General features: G+C 40.4%; 1 protein-coding gene across 4 annotated transcripts in view; it reads right to left on the bottom strand.

Moving 5' to 3' along the window:
• Window positions 1–14,043, bottom strand: part of ACO1 (aconitase 1) — a 58,663-nt gene that overhangs the window by 28,879 nt on the left and 15,741 nt on the right. For 3 of the 4 annotated variants that reach the window (XM_023519327.1, XM_012811689.2, XM_023519328.1), the window contains 3 exons: window positions 8,381–8,499; window positions 7,215–7,383; window positions 6,035–6,172 (listed from right to left, as the gene is read on the bottom strand). In XM_023519327.1, coding sequence (XP_023375095.1) covers window positions 6,035–6,172; window positions 7,215–7,383; window positions 8,381–8,477 — 404 coding nt within the window. In that variant the 5' untranslated portion in view covers window positions 8,478–8,499. Of the gene's footprint in view, window positions 1–6,034; window positions 6,173–7,214; window positions 7,384–8,380; window positions 8,500–12,370; window positions 12,536–14,043 lie in introns of those variants that run through there. The other variant, XM_003800295.3, reaches the window with a different exon arrangement.

A 14,043-nucleotide genomic window follows, 5' to 3' on the forward strand; every position in this document is an offset into this window, starting at 1 on the left:
ATGGTTCTCACTCCTGTTCACGCTGGTCTCAAACTTCTGAGTACAAACAATCCTGCCTCAACCTCCCAGAATGCTAGGATTATAGGAGTTAGCCACCACACCCCCCAATGGCTTACCACTGTCTATTAAGCTACACATTCCTTGTCTTAAAAAACCAAGCCCTCTGATATGACCTCAACCTTCCTTTGCAAACCTTTTCCTACCCTTCTACTTTCAGCTTCAGCCACACTTGCAGCCCTCACACTCTCCCCCGAGCCACACTTTCCTCACGCCTTTCCATACTCTATTCTCTCTAAATAGAGTGCCTCTTCCAGCTCTTCTCTCCCTGGTAAACACATGTCAGGATCCAGATCATGCGATGCTCCTTGGACAGCCTCTGACTGCCTAGGTAAAGATTATTTCCCTTCCTTCTCTGTGGGGACTATACTTCTCAACTGCATGAAGGTTGGGGTTCACTAAGTTTTCTCCTCTTCTAAACTATCCTGTTTCTTCTCAACTATACTGTCACGTAGCAGGTCTATTAAGGTCTTTTAATTTATAAAAGGAAAGCATCTCTGACCCAGAGAGATTCCTACCAAATACAGGTGAGATTCTTAACCACAAGTGGGCCTTGTTCTGGTACTCCCATCTCTTCTGCTATCCTTTGAGCACTCCCTGGTCCTCTTCCCTCCAACATCAGAGGACATCAGAGCTTCTCAGAGCATAAGTGGGACCGGACAGGGAATGTTTACCCCAGGAAATGCTGGGAACATCAGTTTGACAGAGCAACAGATTCACAGAACAAACAGAAGCACTAGAAATGCTTAGATTGTTTCCTGACAGTAATTCCAGGCAAAAACTTATTTACTGAGAAAAACAAAATATCTATTATATTAAGGGTGGTTCTAGTTATTAGAGGGAATAAACAGACCTAGTATTCAGATTTTTCTACCACTCAGAACCTCCCTAAATTAGCCTAATCTAGTGAGCTTTCAATAAGGTCTGTGAAAGTAAATGTGTCATAGGCTAAAGAGGAAATTTCTTCTTAACTCCTTAATTTGAATTCAGATCTGGACACAGTTCAATTTCTGAGAATTACATTTAATGAAACTCCAAAAACTCACAACTTACAGAGGAATTAGTTTTCACGCTCATGAAATGTGGTCAGAAATTGTTATAAAATTCTTATTGAGGAAAAAGTGTTATTTCTGAGATAACTCTGTGAAACATTACAATAACATATGGACTGGATCCTTAATTCCTAAAGATGGTGTGGAGGCCAATTAGTATTATTCAAACCAGGCAAGAGCTTAGAATATTTCACTGAGACATTTACACTTTATCACTACCCCTTATCCAGTTTTTCTAGCTTATTCCTGGAAATAGAACTGGAAATAAGCCCACAGAATACAGTTGCACAAGGGTTAAGATAGATCACATTTAATTTTTTAAAAAAATGAGTAAAGACACCCAGAGGTCGAACTGCAAAACCACAACTCAAGAAATAAAAACAAACCACCACCAATGAAAACACTTCTAACAGAAATGCTCTCTGATTACATGTATCTGGGGGGAGGGTTTGCTAGATTTGGATATCTGTATGGGTCAAAGTTCACCCCTGGATTTTGCTATTTTCGTAATAATGTTTTTAGCACTATGGTGTAAATAAAAAAAAGTCTTTAAAAAAACTGAAAGAGTCAAGGTCAAAAGGGAGAAAAAAGGAAATTACAGTGAACTTGGTGATGACACAGATGCATTAATAGCTCTGAGTTCTTTGAATTTTGAGTCAACAGATTTTAGACATAAGAACAATTATAATTCTGCCGCCACCAGTACTTTCTCCTTTAGGCCAACAAAATGAAGGTAAATTCATCAGTATCAGTGAAAGCCTCCAATAAAAACAAAGTTGGGCATGATGTTGTGAAGCTACTTTTATAACTTCTGAACATTTTACACGTACATTTTTAAGCCTTCCTTTTGAAACCAAAACATTCATGTTTATGTGATTTAGAACAAAAATGCAAGGGGTGGAGCGGGGTAGGAGTGGAAGGATGTGTTGCCTAAGAATGGTTCAGAGTCCAAAGGAAAGGGAAGAATTGGCAAGTATCCAGTTGGTTCCAAGAATCATTACTGGAGGACAAAGTAGATTTCTTCTTATGCTGAATTTATCTGGTTTGGATGTTGGCAATATTCATTTGAGAATGACAATTTTCTAAATTTCTTCTGAGGCTATATGGAACCCATTTAAACCCCCAAGGAGGTAAATAAAGGTGTTTTGGTTTCCTTTTGAGTAGTTTGTTTCATATTCTTCAATGACTTTTAATTATAAAAAATTAGCTTCTTATTGTAAAACATAGACCAGTTACAGTCCCAGAGATAACTGCTGAGCATTTTGACACCTCTTTCCAATCTTTTAATCCCTGCATAGCTTTCCATCCAGCTGAGATGCAATATAGTATATAGCATCTGGTTCACTGAGCCCCAGTATGAGCACCTTCAGAGTGTTATTAACACTTCATACATAAAACTGTAAAGGTTACCTAATAATTCGCTTTAGGGACATATAATAATTTACCAAATAATTCTCCTTTACTGGACATTTAGACTATTTCTAGTCGTTATAAATAAATACTTTAACAATTTATGGTATTATTTTTATTTATGATACTATCATTACTTACGACAATAAATAATACTTTAATGGATTTTAATCCCCATTCAGCTTTTTTTGAATTCAGCTATCTATTAAGAGTATGCTTAGAAGCAGAAATTCCAGGATGAAGGATATAGAAACTTCTAAAGCCTTCATATATATTGATTTTGTCACTTCTAAATTAGTGCTATCAGCTGTGTATAAAAGTGTCTCCCTTGTAACACTTTCATAATTAATGTTCATTTTCTAATCTTAACTATGTTGATAAGAGAAAGTGGTATCTCAAATATTTATTTTACTTTTTTATTATTTGTAAGACTGAATATAAAGGCTTTATATATCCTACTTTACTACTATTTGCATTTCCTGTTATTGTGAAATGTCCACTTTCCTTTGCTCATTTATCTGCAGGGTCTTACTATTTTCCTAATGGATTACACACATTCTTATATATTAAGGATAATTAACCTTCTACATATTTTTCAAGTTATTTCCTCTTAATATTGAAATCATATTAAATCTACAACATTTTTCATTATTTCTTTATTTTTCCTTGTTTATTTTATTGATTGCTTTTTTTTTTTTTTTTTGCGATCAAGTGTCACTCTGCTACCCTGGGTAGAGTGCTATGACATCATTGTAGCTCACAGCAACCTCTAACTCTGGGGTTCAAGCAATTCTCTTGCCTCAGCCTCCCCAGTAGCTGGGACTATAGGCATGTACCTCCATCCTCAGCTAGGGTTTTCTATTTTTAGGAAAGATGGAGGTCTCATGCTTGATCAGGCTAGTCTTGAACTCCTGAGCTCAATCAAGCAATCAGCTTCCCAGAGTGCTAGGATTACAGATGTGAGCCACTGAGCCCACCCTCATTCATTGATTCTAAGTTTAGGAAGTTTTTCTCATCAAGACATGTGACACATAAATACTTCAATTTTTGTCTAAATTTTTTTTTTGCAGTTTTTGGCTGGGGCCGGGTTTGAGCCAGTATATTGGGCCGGCGCCCTACTCCTTTGAGCTATGGGTGCCACCCCTTCTTCTAAATTTTTTAATATTTATGCTTTGATTAATATGAACTGTTCCCTGCACTAAATAATTAATTTTCCCAGCATTTATGTAGGAGTCATTTTCTTCTCCACTGATAGCTGATAACAACTTTATGTAACCACACTTCTAGGTCAAGATGCTAGCCTCTTAACAGTACCTGACTGCCCTCCCTGTATCCAAACCTTTGTTGTGCAATCTTGCAGTAATTTCTACAAAAGACAGACTGTACTTCCCTACCTAGACTTTGGGCTCAAGCATGTGACATACTTTTGATCAATGGCACTGTGAACAGAAATAATTCTGTGCTGACCCTCATCAAGGCACTAAGACAGTAGTTCTCAACCTGTGGGCCATGACCCATAGGAACTGTATTAAAGGGCCATGGCATTAGGAAGGTTGAGACCCACTGCCCTAAGAGATGTTATGTATTTCCACTTGCCCTCTTGAATTTCTCTGATCACCAGACAACTGCCTTTTCCTTCAGCCTGGGCCTCAAAAGAAACACAAATGGAACAGAGTAGCCCCGGCTGTGTATCTCACAGGGGACTGGAAATGCATAACATTGTTTGATATCCTGATGCCATTTTAACCCAAAGATTCATTCCCAACACTTATAATTTATAGCAAAGGCTTTTGCAGAATAAGATTTAGGGATAAAAGCTCATTAAAATAAACTGAGTCAGGAGAATTGCCCATTACTCCATTGCTGTTTGACTTTCTTTTTTTTTCTTTCTTTCTTTTTTTCCCAGAGATGTGTCTTGCTCTACTGCCAAGGCTAGGGTGCAGTCATATCCCACTTTTACCTCCAACTTTTAGGTTCTAGCCATCCTCCTCCTGAGTAGCTAGTACCACAGGCATGTATCACCACAACCAGTTAATTTTCTTTTCCTTTTTTTTTTTGTAGAGTTGAGGTCTCATTATATTGCCTAGGCTAGTCTTAAACTCCTAGCTTCAAGAGCTCCTCCTGCTAAAGTGCTGGGATTACAGGCATGAGTCACTATGACTGGCCCTGTTTAATATCACAGAATTTAGATAGTCATCTCTGTGATGGGCTAGGTTACAAATGCTACATGCATTTTGCTTAAGAAGTACTTCATTTTAAAGTTTGTTAAGCAGTCAGGCCTAAGTTGCTAATTTGCAACTACATATTCACACGTTCGATTTTCTTTTCTGTAAAAGGTTTTCTTTGATAAAGTATTTAATATGTACACCTTTGAATGTCAAGGGTATAAGGTTAACAAAAAAAGAGAAACCCACCTGTCCTCAGAGATTCAGATTCTCCCCTTCTAAAGGTATTATGGCCACCTAAATTATTCAGAAAGATTCTCAATTAACTCAAGGATAATTTCTTAATTTCTTCTCTTTTTTTTTTTTGAGACACAGTTTTACTATGTTGCCCTCAGTATAGTGCCCAAGGGCCATGGTGTCACAGCTCACAGCAACCTCAAACTCTTGGACTTAAGCAATTCTCTTGCCTCAGCCTCCCAAGTAGCTGGGACTATAGGTGCCTGGCCATTTTTTGGTTGTAGTTATTATTATTGTTGTTTAGCAGGCTCGGGCTGGGTTCAAACCCACCAGCTCCGGTGTATGTGGGCAGCACTCTAACCACTGAACTATGGCACCAAGCCTCAAGGATAATTTCAAGGTCACTCAGTTTGGTGTATTAAGTGACTATTTACATGCATTTGGGAGCAACTCCGGTGACAACTTCCTTCAAGGACTAGAGGCCCACTGCAGACAGTAAGTCCCCTAGCAAGCTGAGAACAGGCAGCTGAAAAGGCTGGGAGACAAGAACTCCTAACAGAGGAAGATTTAAGCTGGCCTGGAGGATTTTGGCAGGAAGAGAACAGAGGATATTCCCCATTACTCCATTGCTACTTGAACGAAAGAAAAGAAAGGAATAGGCATTATGAAAACCCACGTGGAGTGGCAGAATTGCCAGACATGAAACACTTAGGATCAAAAAGGAATAAGTAAGTTTCCAGTGAATGAAAAAACCCAAACTCTTTTAAATTCAAACACATGCTTGCTTTGACAAGCTCTCGTGGCAGAGCTGTGTGTGTGTGTGTGCGTATGCGTGTGTCACCCAGACTTCAAGCTGTACTCCAACACAAGCTGACAGGCTGTTCCAACCCAAGAAGTAAACACATTAAAAAAAAACGATTAAAAAAAGCCACCCCCCAAAAAAATCTTCACTGGAAAATCTATATTAAGTTTGAGCTTTCTTAAAGATACTTTTAAAGATTTTCTTCTTCTATTTAAGTACAGATACATAGTTTTTTGTTTTTTTTTAAAAAGACTTCTATTCCAAGGTTTTGCACAAAGTAGAAAACCCAGGAATTCATTCTAAACTCTTACCTTCTGTTGAAATCAACCTGGATGGAATGATCAATTACAAGATCAGCAGGACAGACTGGGTTTATTTTTTCTGGATCTCCTCCTAACTTTTTCACAGCATCACGCATTGCAGCGAAGTCCACCACAGCTGGCACACCCCTGAGAAAAGAAAGAAGCAGAAAATAAGGCTTCCATGTGTGTTAACTGCATTGTTCAGCTTTTGCTTCCAGGGATATTAACCAGGGACTATCTCATCAGAGGAGCTAACAATGGGTGACTTAGAAAAGTGAAACTTTCCAAGCATATTTCCTTGAGCAGAAATCACTTACGTGATAAGTACCACAAAAGAGTAGTATCTCTATATACAATTTTATCACTGTATTAAATTTTAGGATAATAATGCTCTAGAGGATCAGAACTCTTACTGCTAAGACTTCTTCCCATTCACATGGTGAGCTGACAAAGACTTGGAGAAGACATTCAGATCACACCTTCAACTTCACACCCAATTTCAAAAGATGGAAATTCAGAAAAGTAGGCTGTCAGTCAAATTCATGGGAAGTGAATTCTTCCTGCTTATTATTTTAAAGTATAAAATGTGTGTGCTCTTCCTCCAGAAAACGAAATTGGGTCTCTAGAAGGTATAAAATAACATCATTTAAAAATGGAAAGATAATATGTCTCAAAAAAGAGGCCAGGATGGGGAGTGAGGATCCCTAGGAACAGAGGACACAGCTGAGGCTCAGCAGTATCGGGCAGGCCTGGTGCACTGCTATCTCCCACGCAGACAGCCGGTCAGGGTGTCAAGTATAGCTGTTTGAAACCTGGCTCCCTGGACAATAAGAGATGTGGGAGAAAAAGATTCCAAAATAGCTCTGTTCTGTGCTATTTCATCCATCTTTACTTAGGGGACTGAGGACTAGGATCTTCAAGATCAAGGACGATGACCTTTGCTACTGGAAACAATACGGTGACTACACAGCCCAGTTTGATCCGACAACTCCACTTTACCCTTGCTGCCAGGGGAAATGGCTCCCTTTTGCTTTCAAAAGTACCTAGATATGGGTAATAAATTATACAGTTACAGTAAAGTGGTCTTTCTTTGTTTTTTTTTTTCATTGTTTTATTTTTTAAAAAAAGCTTTCTTGAACAGCTGACAAGGGAGGCAGAGAAAAGGAGAGCAAAGTGACAAGAGGCTCACGTAAAGTCCTGCAGGATGACACGGGCAGGCTTGAATGGCACTTCTATGTTCTTATGCTGCATAACATTCCAGTTTAGGATATTTTCAACATCAGTCTTCTTTACCAAAAACTCATCACAGTTCCGAACAGCTGCCTCCAGGAGAACTCTGATTGAAAATGGTAAGCGTTCTAGGAGTCAAGAAGAAACCCCAACAAAAAATCACCGTATTATAAAAGCACTCTTTAAAGTCAATCTCTAGATTAACGCGATACAAGGCATCAGACTATTCTTCCAAAAAAGGAAAGAAGGTAAAGTGATCAATAGTTTAAAATATATATATTGAATGGGTTTAAGAGACATTCAATAACAGGAAATACTCACAGACTAGGTAAAAATAGAATATTACAGTTTACTTTTTCATATTAAATGGTTGCCATGCCTTGGATCCCAATCACAGGGAGATTTCCTTAAGTCATTCCTTCTCACCATCTAGACTTTTACTGTATTAAGTGTCAGGTAGAAATATACACACATACACATATATACATGCAAGTAATAGTTCTCATGCAAACTAATGGTCAAGAAATAACAAAATAACTCCATTCACAATTAGTGTAATTAAGACCAGAATATAAGCATGTACATCTTTCAAAGGGAAATAAAACCTTAAACGCTAGGAAGCATGGCCAGTGGTAACTGGAGTTTCTAGTATAAAACAATGGTAATTCATAAGAAAAATCATTTTATTTATAAAAGTTCCATCTTGATATATAAAAATTACTCACCCATATTATCTGGAAAGATAGTGCAAAGGTAGAAAAAGTATGCAATTTGAATAAAAAAAAGACACATGTTCTTATCCTTCTCTTCCGCAACACACCCACTTGTAATCTGATCACATAACATTGATTCTGGGGCTTGGCTTCCTCAGGACTTCTTTGATTTTATAAACACAACCCCACAGGCTGCTATTCAGATTAAGTGATGAAATATAAATGTACAAATGCTCTATATACAACAAAGCATCGAGTAAGTGTTACAGGTATATAATCATTATCACGTCCTTAAAATTGATAATGTAAGAGACCCATTCTCCACTATTTCCTCTTCCAGCATTCCTAATTATTATGCAAATGTGATTCCAATTCTTATCAGAGCAATTACATCACAGATCCCTGTATTTACCATATCGAGAATCTTCTAATTTTTTCAGATTGAAGAATTTCTTTCCTGGTTGTACAGGATCCAGTGGCTCAGCAATGTGTGTGAATGGATTGCTCATGATGACTGGGGGCCAAGAATCTCTAAAACGGAAAGAGAACATTCAACTTCTATACTTGCTGGGCCTCCTTTACCCCGAGGAGTGTTTGCCCTTTTTAACAATTTCAGTGCACAATCACAAAATCACTCACTATCTTTTCGAAGTGAAGAGGGATAATAAAACATAATGAACACAAAGGTGATATTCTTAGCAAATAAAATGAATGGGCTTTTGTGAAGCTGCCGTGAAAGGTGGCATTCATCTCTCACGAGAGCATATAAACCCAAACTTCTTTGGTCTTATTTTTACAACTTCCCAATATTCTTCCACTGATAAGATGTAAATGAAGGATGGGCTCATGGTGAATCTTTAATACAATATAAACAAACCTCTAAGCTGGACCAGTGTCCTGCATGACAGGAGGTTACAAGTCATTACACAAACTGTACAAAGCTTTTTTTTTTGAGACAAGAGTCTTACTCTGGCACCTTAACCAGAATGTGGTAGACAGGACACGGAAGAGAAGGCCAGGCTGTCAGCCCAGCTCCTCTTTCTTTCTTTCCCCCAGTGTCACATAGTGTTTGTATCAGCTGCCATTTGGTGGCAGAAGAAAGGTATCTAACAAGGTCTGGGCCAGCAACTTCCCTCTAGGACAGTAGTTCTCAACCTGTGGGTGGCAACCCATAGGAACTGTATTAAAGAACCATGGCATTAGGAATGTTGAGAACCACTGCTCTAGGAATTGTGGAACTAAAACTAAAGAAAAACTAGCTAGAATAGACTGTAACTGTGTTTACAAAATTATATACCCTTAGGCCATCAGCACTAGAATTACCAGGGGGCTTTCAGGTACAGATTCTTGAGTATCCACTCCCCATCCTTTAAACTACTAACTTAGAGTAGATAGGGGAGGTGCCAGAAATCACCTCTTTAACCTTCCAGGTGATTCTAATACCTGTTCAGGCTGAGAATCATTGTGGGACACTATGGAATGCCAGCATACTATGGAATTCCAGGTGAGGAACTTCTATGCAATTCAAGAAGCTGAGAGGCAGCAGGGAAGACATAGGAAAAGGGAGGGGCGCGTTCTTAAATGAAGAGTCACAACCCAAAGGCCTCCAGGGCCCTGAACCCAGTAGCAGGCTGCACAGAGACTAGGAGACTATAGACAATGTGTGCCCACCTCACAGGGTGGCAGCCACTTGGCTCCAGCTGAGAGTGCGTGCAGGAATGTTGGCACAATTTTGGGAGACCAACCCATTTCAGGTGAGGCTGGTGATCTGAATTTTTATATGAACTCTCTTGGTTTATATAAGCTGACAATTAAGGTTTTCTAAACCAAGTAACTGTGTGGGTCTGTAGTAAGCCAGCCAAACTGAACACATCTGTGAGCAATATGTGACCAGAGGCAACAGGTAACCAGGGTGGGCAAGACAATGGCAGAAACTGAAATGAGGGCAAGAAGAGGATGGATTAAAAGCAATATTTAGTGAAAACAGCTGCCCAGTGAGTGGGGCATGATCTAGGGAAGAAGAGGTTAAGACTTCAGCGCTGGTATGGAGGGTCGAAGGCCACTAATGCAGCCTTGGGGGGCAGAGAGGGGAGGCCTGGCTGGAGTTTTTGAGGTAAAAGTGGATATAAGATAAAGTTCCACACAAATGCAAGAGATCTGTTTTTAATTCCACTACAGGAGCAGCTAATCAGAAGGAAAAAAAGCTATAATTACTCTGTTTAGTAGGAAACATGCTGGCTTATCTGCAGAAAGGGAAATGTATAACTCTGTGGGCTCAGGAAATGAGACTAATAATCCCACTGACTGGTGTTCTGAAGATGTATGTTTGGGAAGGCAACAGTGCTCCTCTGCCTTTGATTTGTCACCCAGGCTGCAGGCCCCACATTTAACTCTGCCACCCAAAGAGTAGAAACCGTAATAGTAAAACCGCTGTTTTGCCTGTATGGAAAACCACAACTGCTGTTTTGCCTGCCTGGAAAACCGACCAACAAAAAAGTGTCTTCACAGCAGCTGTGGGATGACTCAGTGTCTCTGCAGCTGGGTGAAGTGGTGGGGACCCCTCCCAGGATGGACAAGATGGGTCAATCACCTCCTTGCATGGCCTTAAGTCTCTGAATCATTCCTATCTCCATATCAAATATTAATGCCAGATGCCCCAAGCCTGCCCAAATCCAGTGAACCAGTTGCTAAGTTGTACCCATATTTGCCATCATGTAGTGGGAACCAAATCTGTCAGTTTATTTTCTTTTACTATACAGATGCCCTGGGCATAACACTGGAAGCCTCACGCGAGTCCTGCTATTCCTACCACACTACAAAGCCAGCTGAGCTTCCAGGATGGAAACAGCGACCAGCATGCTGCCTCTTGTGGAAAAATGGCATGTTGACTGGGTGCAGTGGCTCAAATCTGTAATCCTCGTGCTTTGGGAGGCCCAGGCAGGGGGATCACTTGAGGCCAGGAGTTGGAGACCAGCCTGAAGAAGACCAAGACCCTGTCTCTACTAAAAATAGAAAAATTAGCTGGGCGTGGTGGTGGGCATCTGTAGTAGCCTACTCAGAAGGCTGAGGCAGGAGGATCACTTGAGCCCAGAAGCTTGAGGCTGTGGTGAACTATCATGACGGCATTAATACTCAAGAGGATAAAGCAAGAGAGCCTATCTCAAAAAAATCCCAAAAACCAAAAAGAAAAGAAAATGGATTGTTTTTTAAAGTGCACTACCCTCTGTGTCCCTATTGCCTTAGAAACTAGATAACTGTCTAGTTCTACTTGCAGGAGTGAGGGGGGAGAGGAACCAGGCCAAGCACCAGCATAGGCCAAGGGCTTCATACCGTCTTCTCTAACCCGCAGCATCTCCACAGATGAAGGGGCGGCATTCTTCCCATTCATTTTACAACTGAGGGTAATGCAGCACAGAGGTGTGGAAAAACTTGCCCAAGGGCGCACATCTAGTAAGAGGCAGAGCTATGTTTTAAAATATGGCTCTCTGCCACCCCATGCCACCTATTTACGTACAGTGACCCCTGCTAGAGGTCTGCCGACAGCCCCAGAAAATCTTCCCCTGAGAGACTCAGTTCTGACCACTGGAGTTGCCTTTACTTCTTCTCAGATATGCCCCCGCATTGAGGTCTAAGCCAGGCATTGTCATAAGTACCTTGTTATTTTTTACTGAGCCACAGGTCAGGAGAAAGCAACAGCAGCCGTGTCTAGGCAACCAAAGGCAGGGTTTGCTTAGACAGCACCTCTGTGTAAGCCTGGAGGACTCTGGACTTCAGCCACTCCAAGGTTTGACCCATACTATCACTCTGGCTTTGAATCTCCTTACAGGCATTCCCTGAGATTTAACAACTCCAAGAGAAAGCCGAAAACAACCATGTTTCAAAGAGGGTCCTGAGGAGAAAGATCTCTGGTAGGGAAATACGTCCCAACCCAGAGCAGAAGCTAGGCGTTCCAGCCACGTGCAGAGACTCACACCTGTAATCCTAGCCCACTGGGAGGCCGAAGCAGGTAGATTGTTTGAGCTCAGGAGTTTGAGACTAGCCTCATCAAGTGTGAGATCTCTAAATTCTACTCAAGTTAGAAAACACGCCTGGTGTGGTGGTTCATGTAGGCCCAGCTACTTGGCAGGCTGAGGCAGGAAGACAGTTCGAATCCAGGAGTTTGAGGCTGGTATTAGCTATCACTCCAGGGCACTCTAGCCTGGAGCAACAGAATGAGACTGTCTTAACAAGAAAAAAGAAAGAATGTAGGCATTCCTAGGGTTGCCCTTCTGTGACCAAAATCCCACCCCATTCTTAATGTTGGAGTATCACCACTGGCCCTTCAAAGGGCCAAAGACTCCAAAGCTACTGGAGGATCTGGTGTTTCATCCATGAACCCCACCAATTGGCCAGCGAGCCCCACCTGGGTCCCACATCCACATAAGTGAAGCACCAAGCCCAGTTTCTCAATTCCTTTTTTTCTTATCTCCCTCCTTAGCCTGCTGCCTTGTTCTTGCCTCTTTTCTCTTATTCATTTATCTTTTCCTCATTCTGTAACAAAAGAAGGAACAGAAAGGAGAGTAAATGCAGATTGGGGGGAGGCAGTGGAGTGTTACCTACCACAGTGCTTTTCTTTTTTTGGAAGAAGGAGGGGTCAGCATACATCACTTTTTCTGTTCTATAGAATAAGATGATACCGCATAGAAGCAAGAGGGGAAAAATGAGGGGGGAAAGGCATGAAAGGGAAATAGTGTCTTTCAAGGAGCAAAGTGGGAGCAATCATGCAGAACTCTTCCTTCTCGAGCACTTGTTGAAGGCTTATGACTGCCAAACACTTGCCCCTGGACACCAAATCAAGGAAGACATGTGAACAGTCTTACACATACAAAAGGAATCGAAAAAGAGAATTCTGCACTATATCTGAAACCCTTCACCACACCTAGTTCACGTTCTGAAAGTCAAGATTTGGCAGAGAAAAGTGCCTTGCAAAGCTAAGAACATATCATGAAATACCAGTTGGGTAACTTGTTCAATATCATGATCACCACATGCACACTTTGTGCACAGAAGAGTCAACGTGGGGAGAGGAGGATCTAAACACTGGAATTTTAAAGTAAATCACCAAAAAACAATAGTAGGCACAGGGAGGCAGATCTGGGGTAAGATATTTAACAAATGAATCATACTCTCAGTAAAATACATGGAAGGAGTTCAGAGCTTCCTAGCCACTGTCTTCCTGCCAGTTGACCTTTGGCACAATTCATAACACCTGCAAGCACCTTCTCTTGCATATACCTGGGTTAGGCACTAACCCTTCACCATATCCTAAGGACACCTAAACCTTAGATGCTAAGGAGATAAGGAGACAGAATCAGAGAATGTTGAGATCCTGTAGCTTTCCCCGGAAGAAGAAATAGAGGCCTGAAAGGAAAGTGCCTGGGGTTAAAGCACTCGTTCCTGGTAGAACCAGAGAAAAAAATTACAGCTGATTTTCTCTTTGATGAAATGCAAATTTCCTTCAGGGAAAAACAAAAAGCTCAAAATTCTTTACAGGTAGAGTTGAAAAAAGTACTACTTAGGACTATCACAGTCTTTTGGTGCTTTTGGGAGTGTGATTAGTTCTATAATTATTTATTGAATCTTCCATGTGGTTCAGAATTCCAGAGAATAGACTGGTAGCTAACTTTGGAAAAAATAACTTATGGTTAAGTTTTTGACAATCTGCATACCCCTTTATTCCAAGACATGCAGTAAGGGGAAATCCATTTTATCATAGTATCAAAAGAATATGATCTGTTACTCAGATTCATCATATGAAATGTGAGCAAAGACATTAAGAGACATTAATGAAAATCTTTAAGTTGCAGAGTAATACTGGGGTCGAATTTAAGTTGGAAAAAAAGCTTCAAGACTATTTTGCATACATTCATTCATTCTCACCCCCACTGTATATGCAGATGCATACAAAAGAGAAAGACAGAAAGTTAACATTGATTATCTACAAATAGACAAACACATCCTATGAAAGGGGGGACTTTACCTTTTTAATGTTACTATGTATATCCCCCTGTATATCTAAATTCTGTTTTTGATACA

The sequence above is a fragment of the Otolemur garnettii genome, unplaced genomic scaffold, assembly GCF_000181295.1.
Source record: "Otolemur garnettii isolate 467f Iridium unplaced genomic scaffold, OtoGar3 scaffold00172, whole genome shotgun sequence".
Taxonomy (NCBI): Eukaryota; Metazoa; Chordata; class Mammalia; order Primates; family Galagidae; genus Otolemur; species Otolemur garnettii.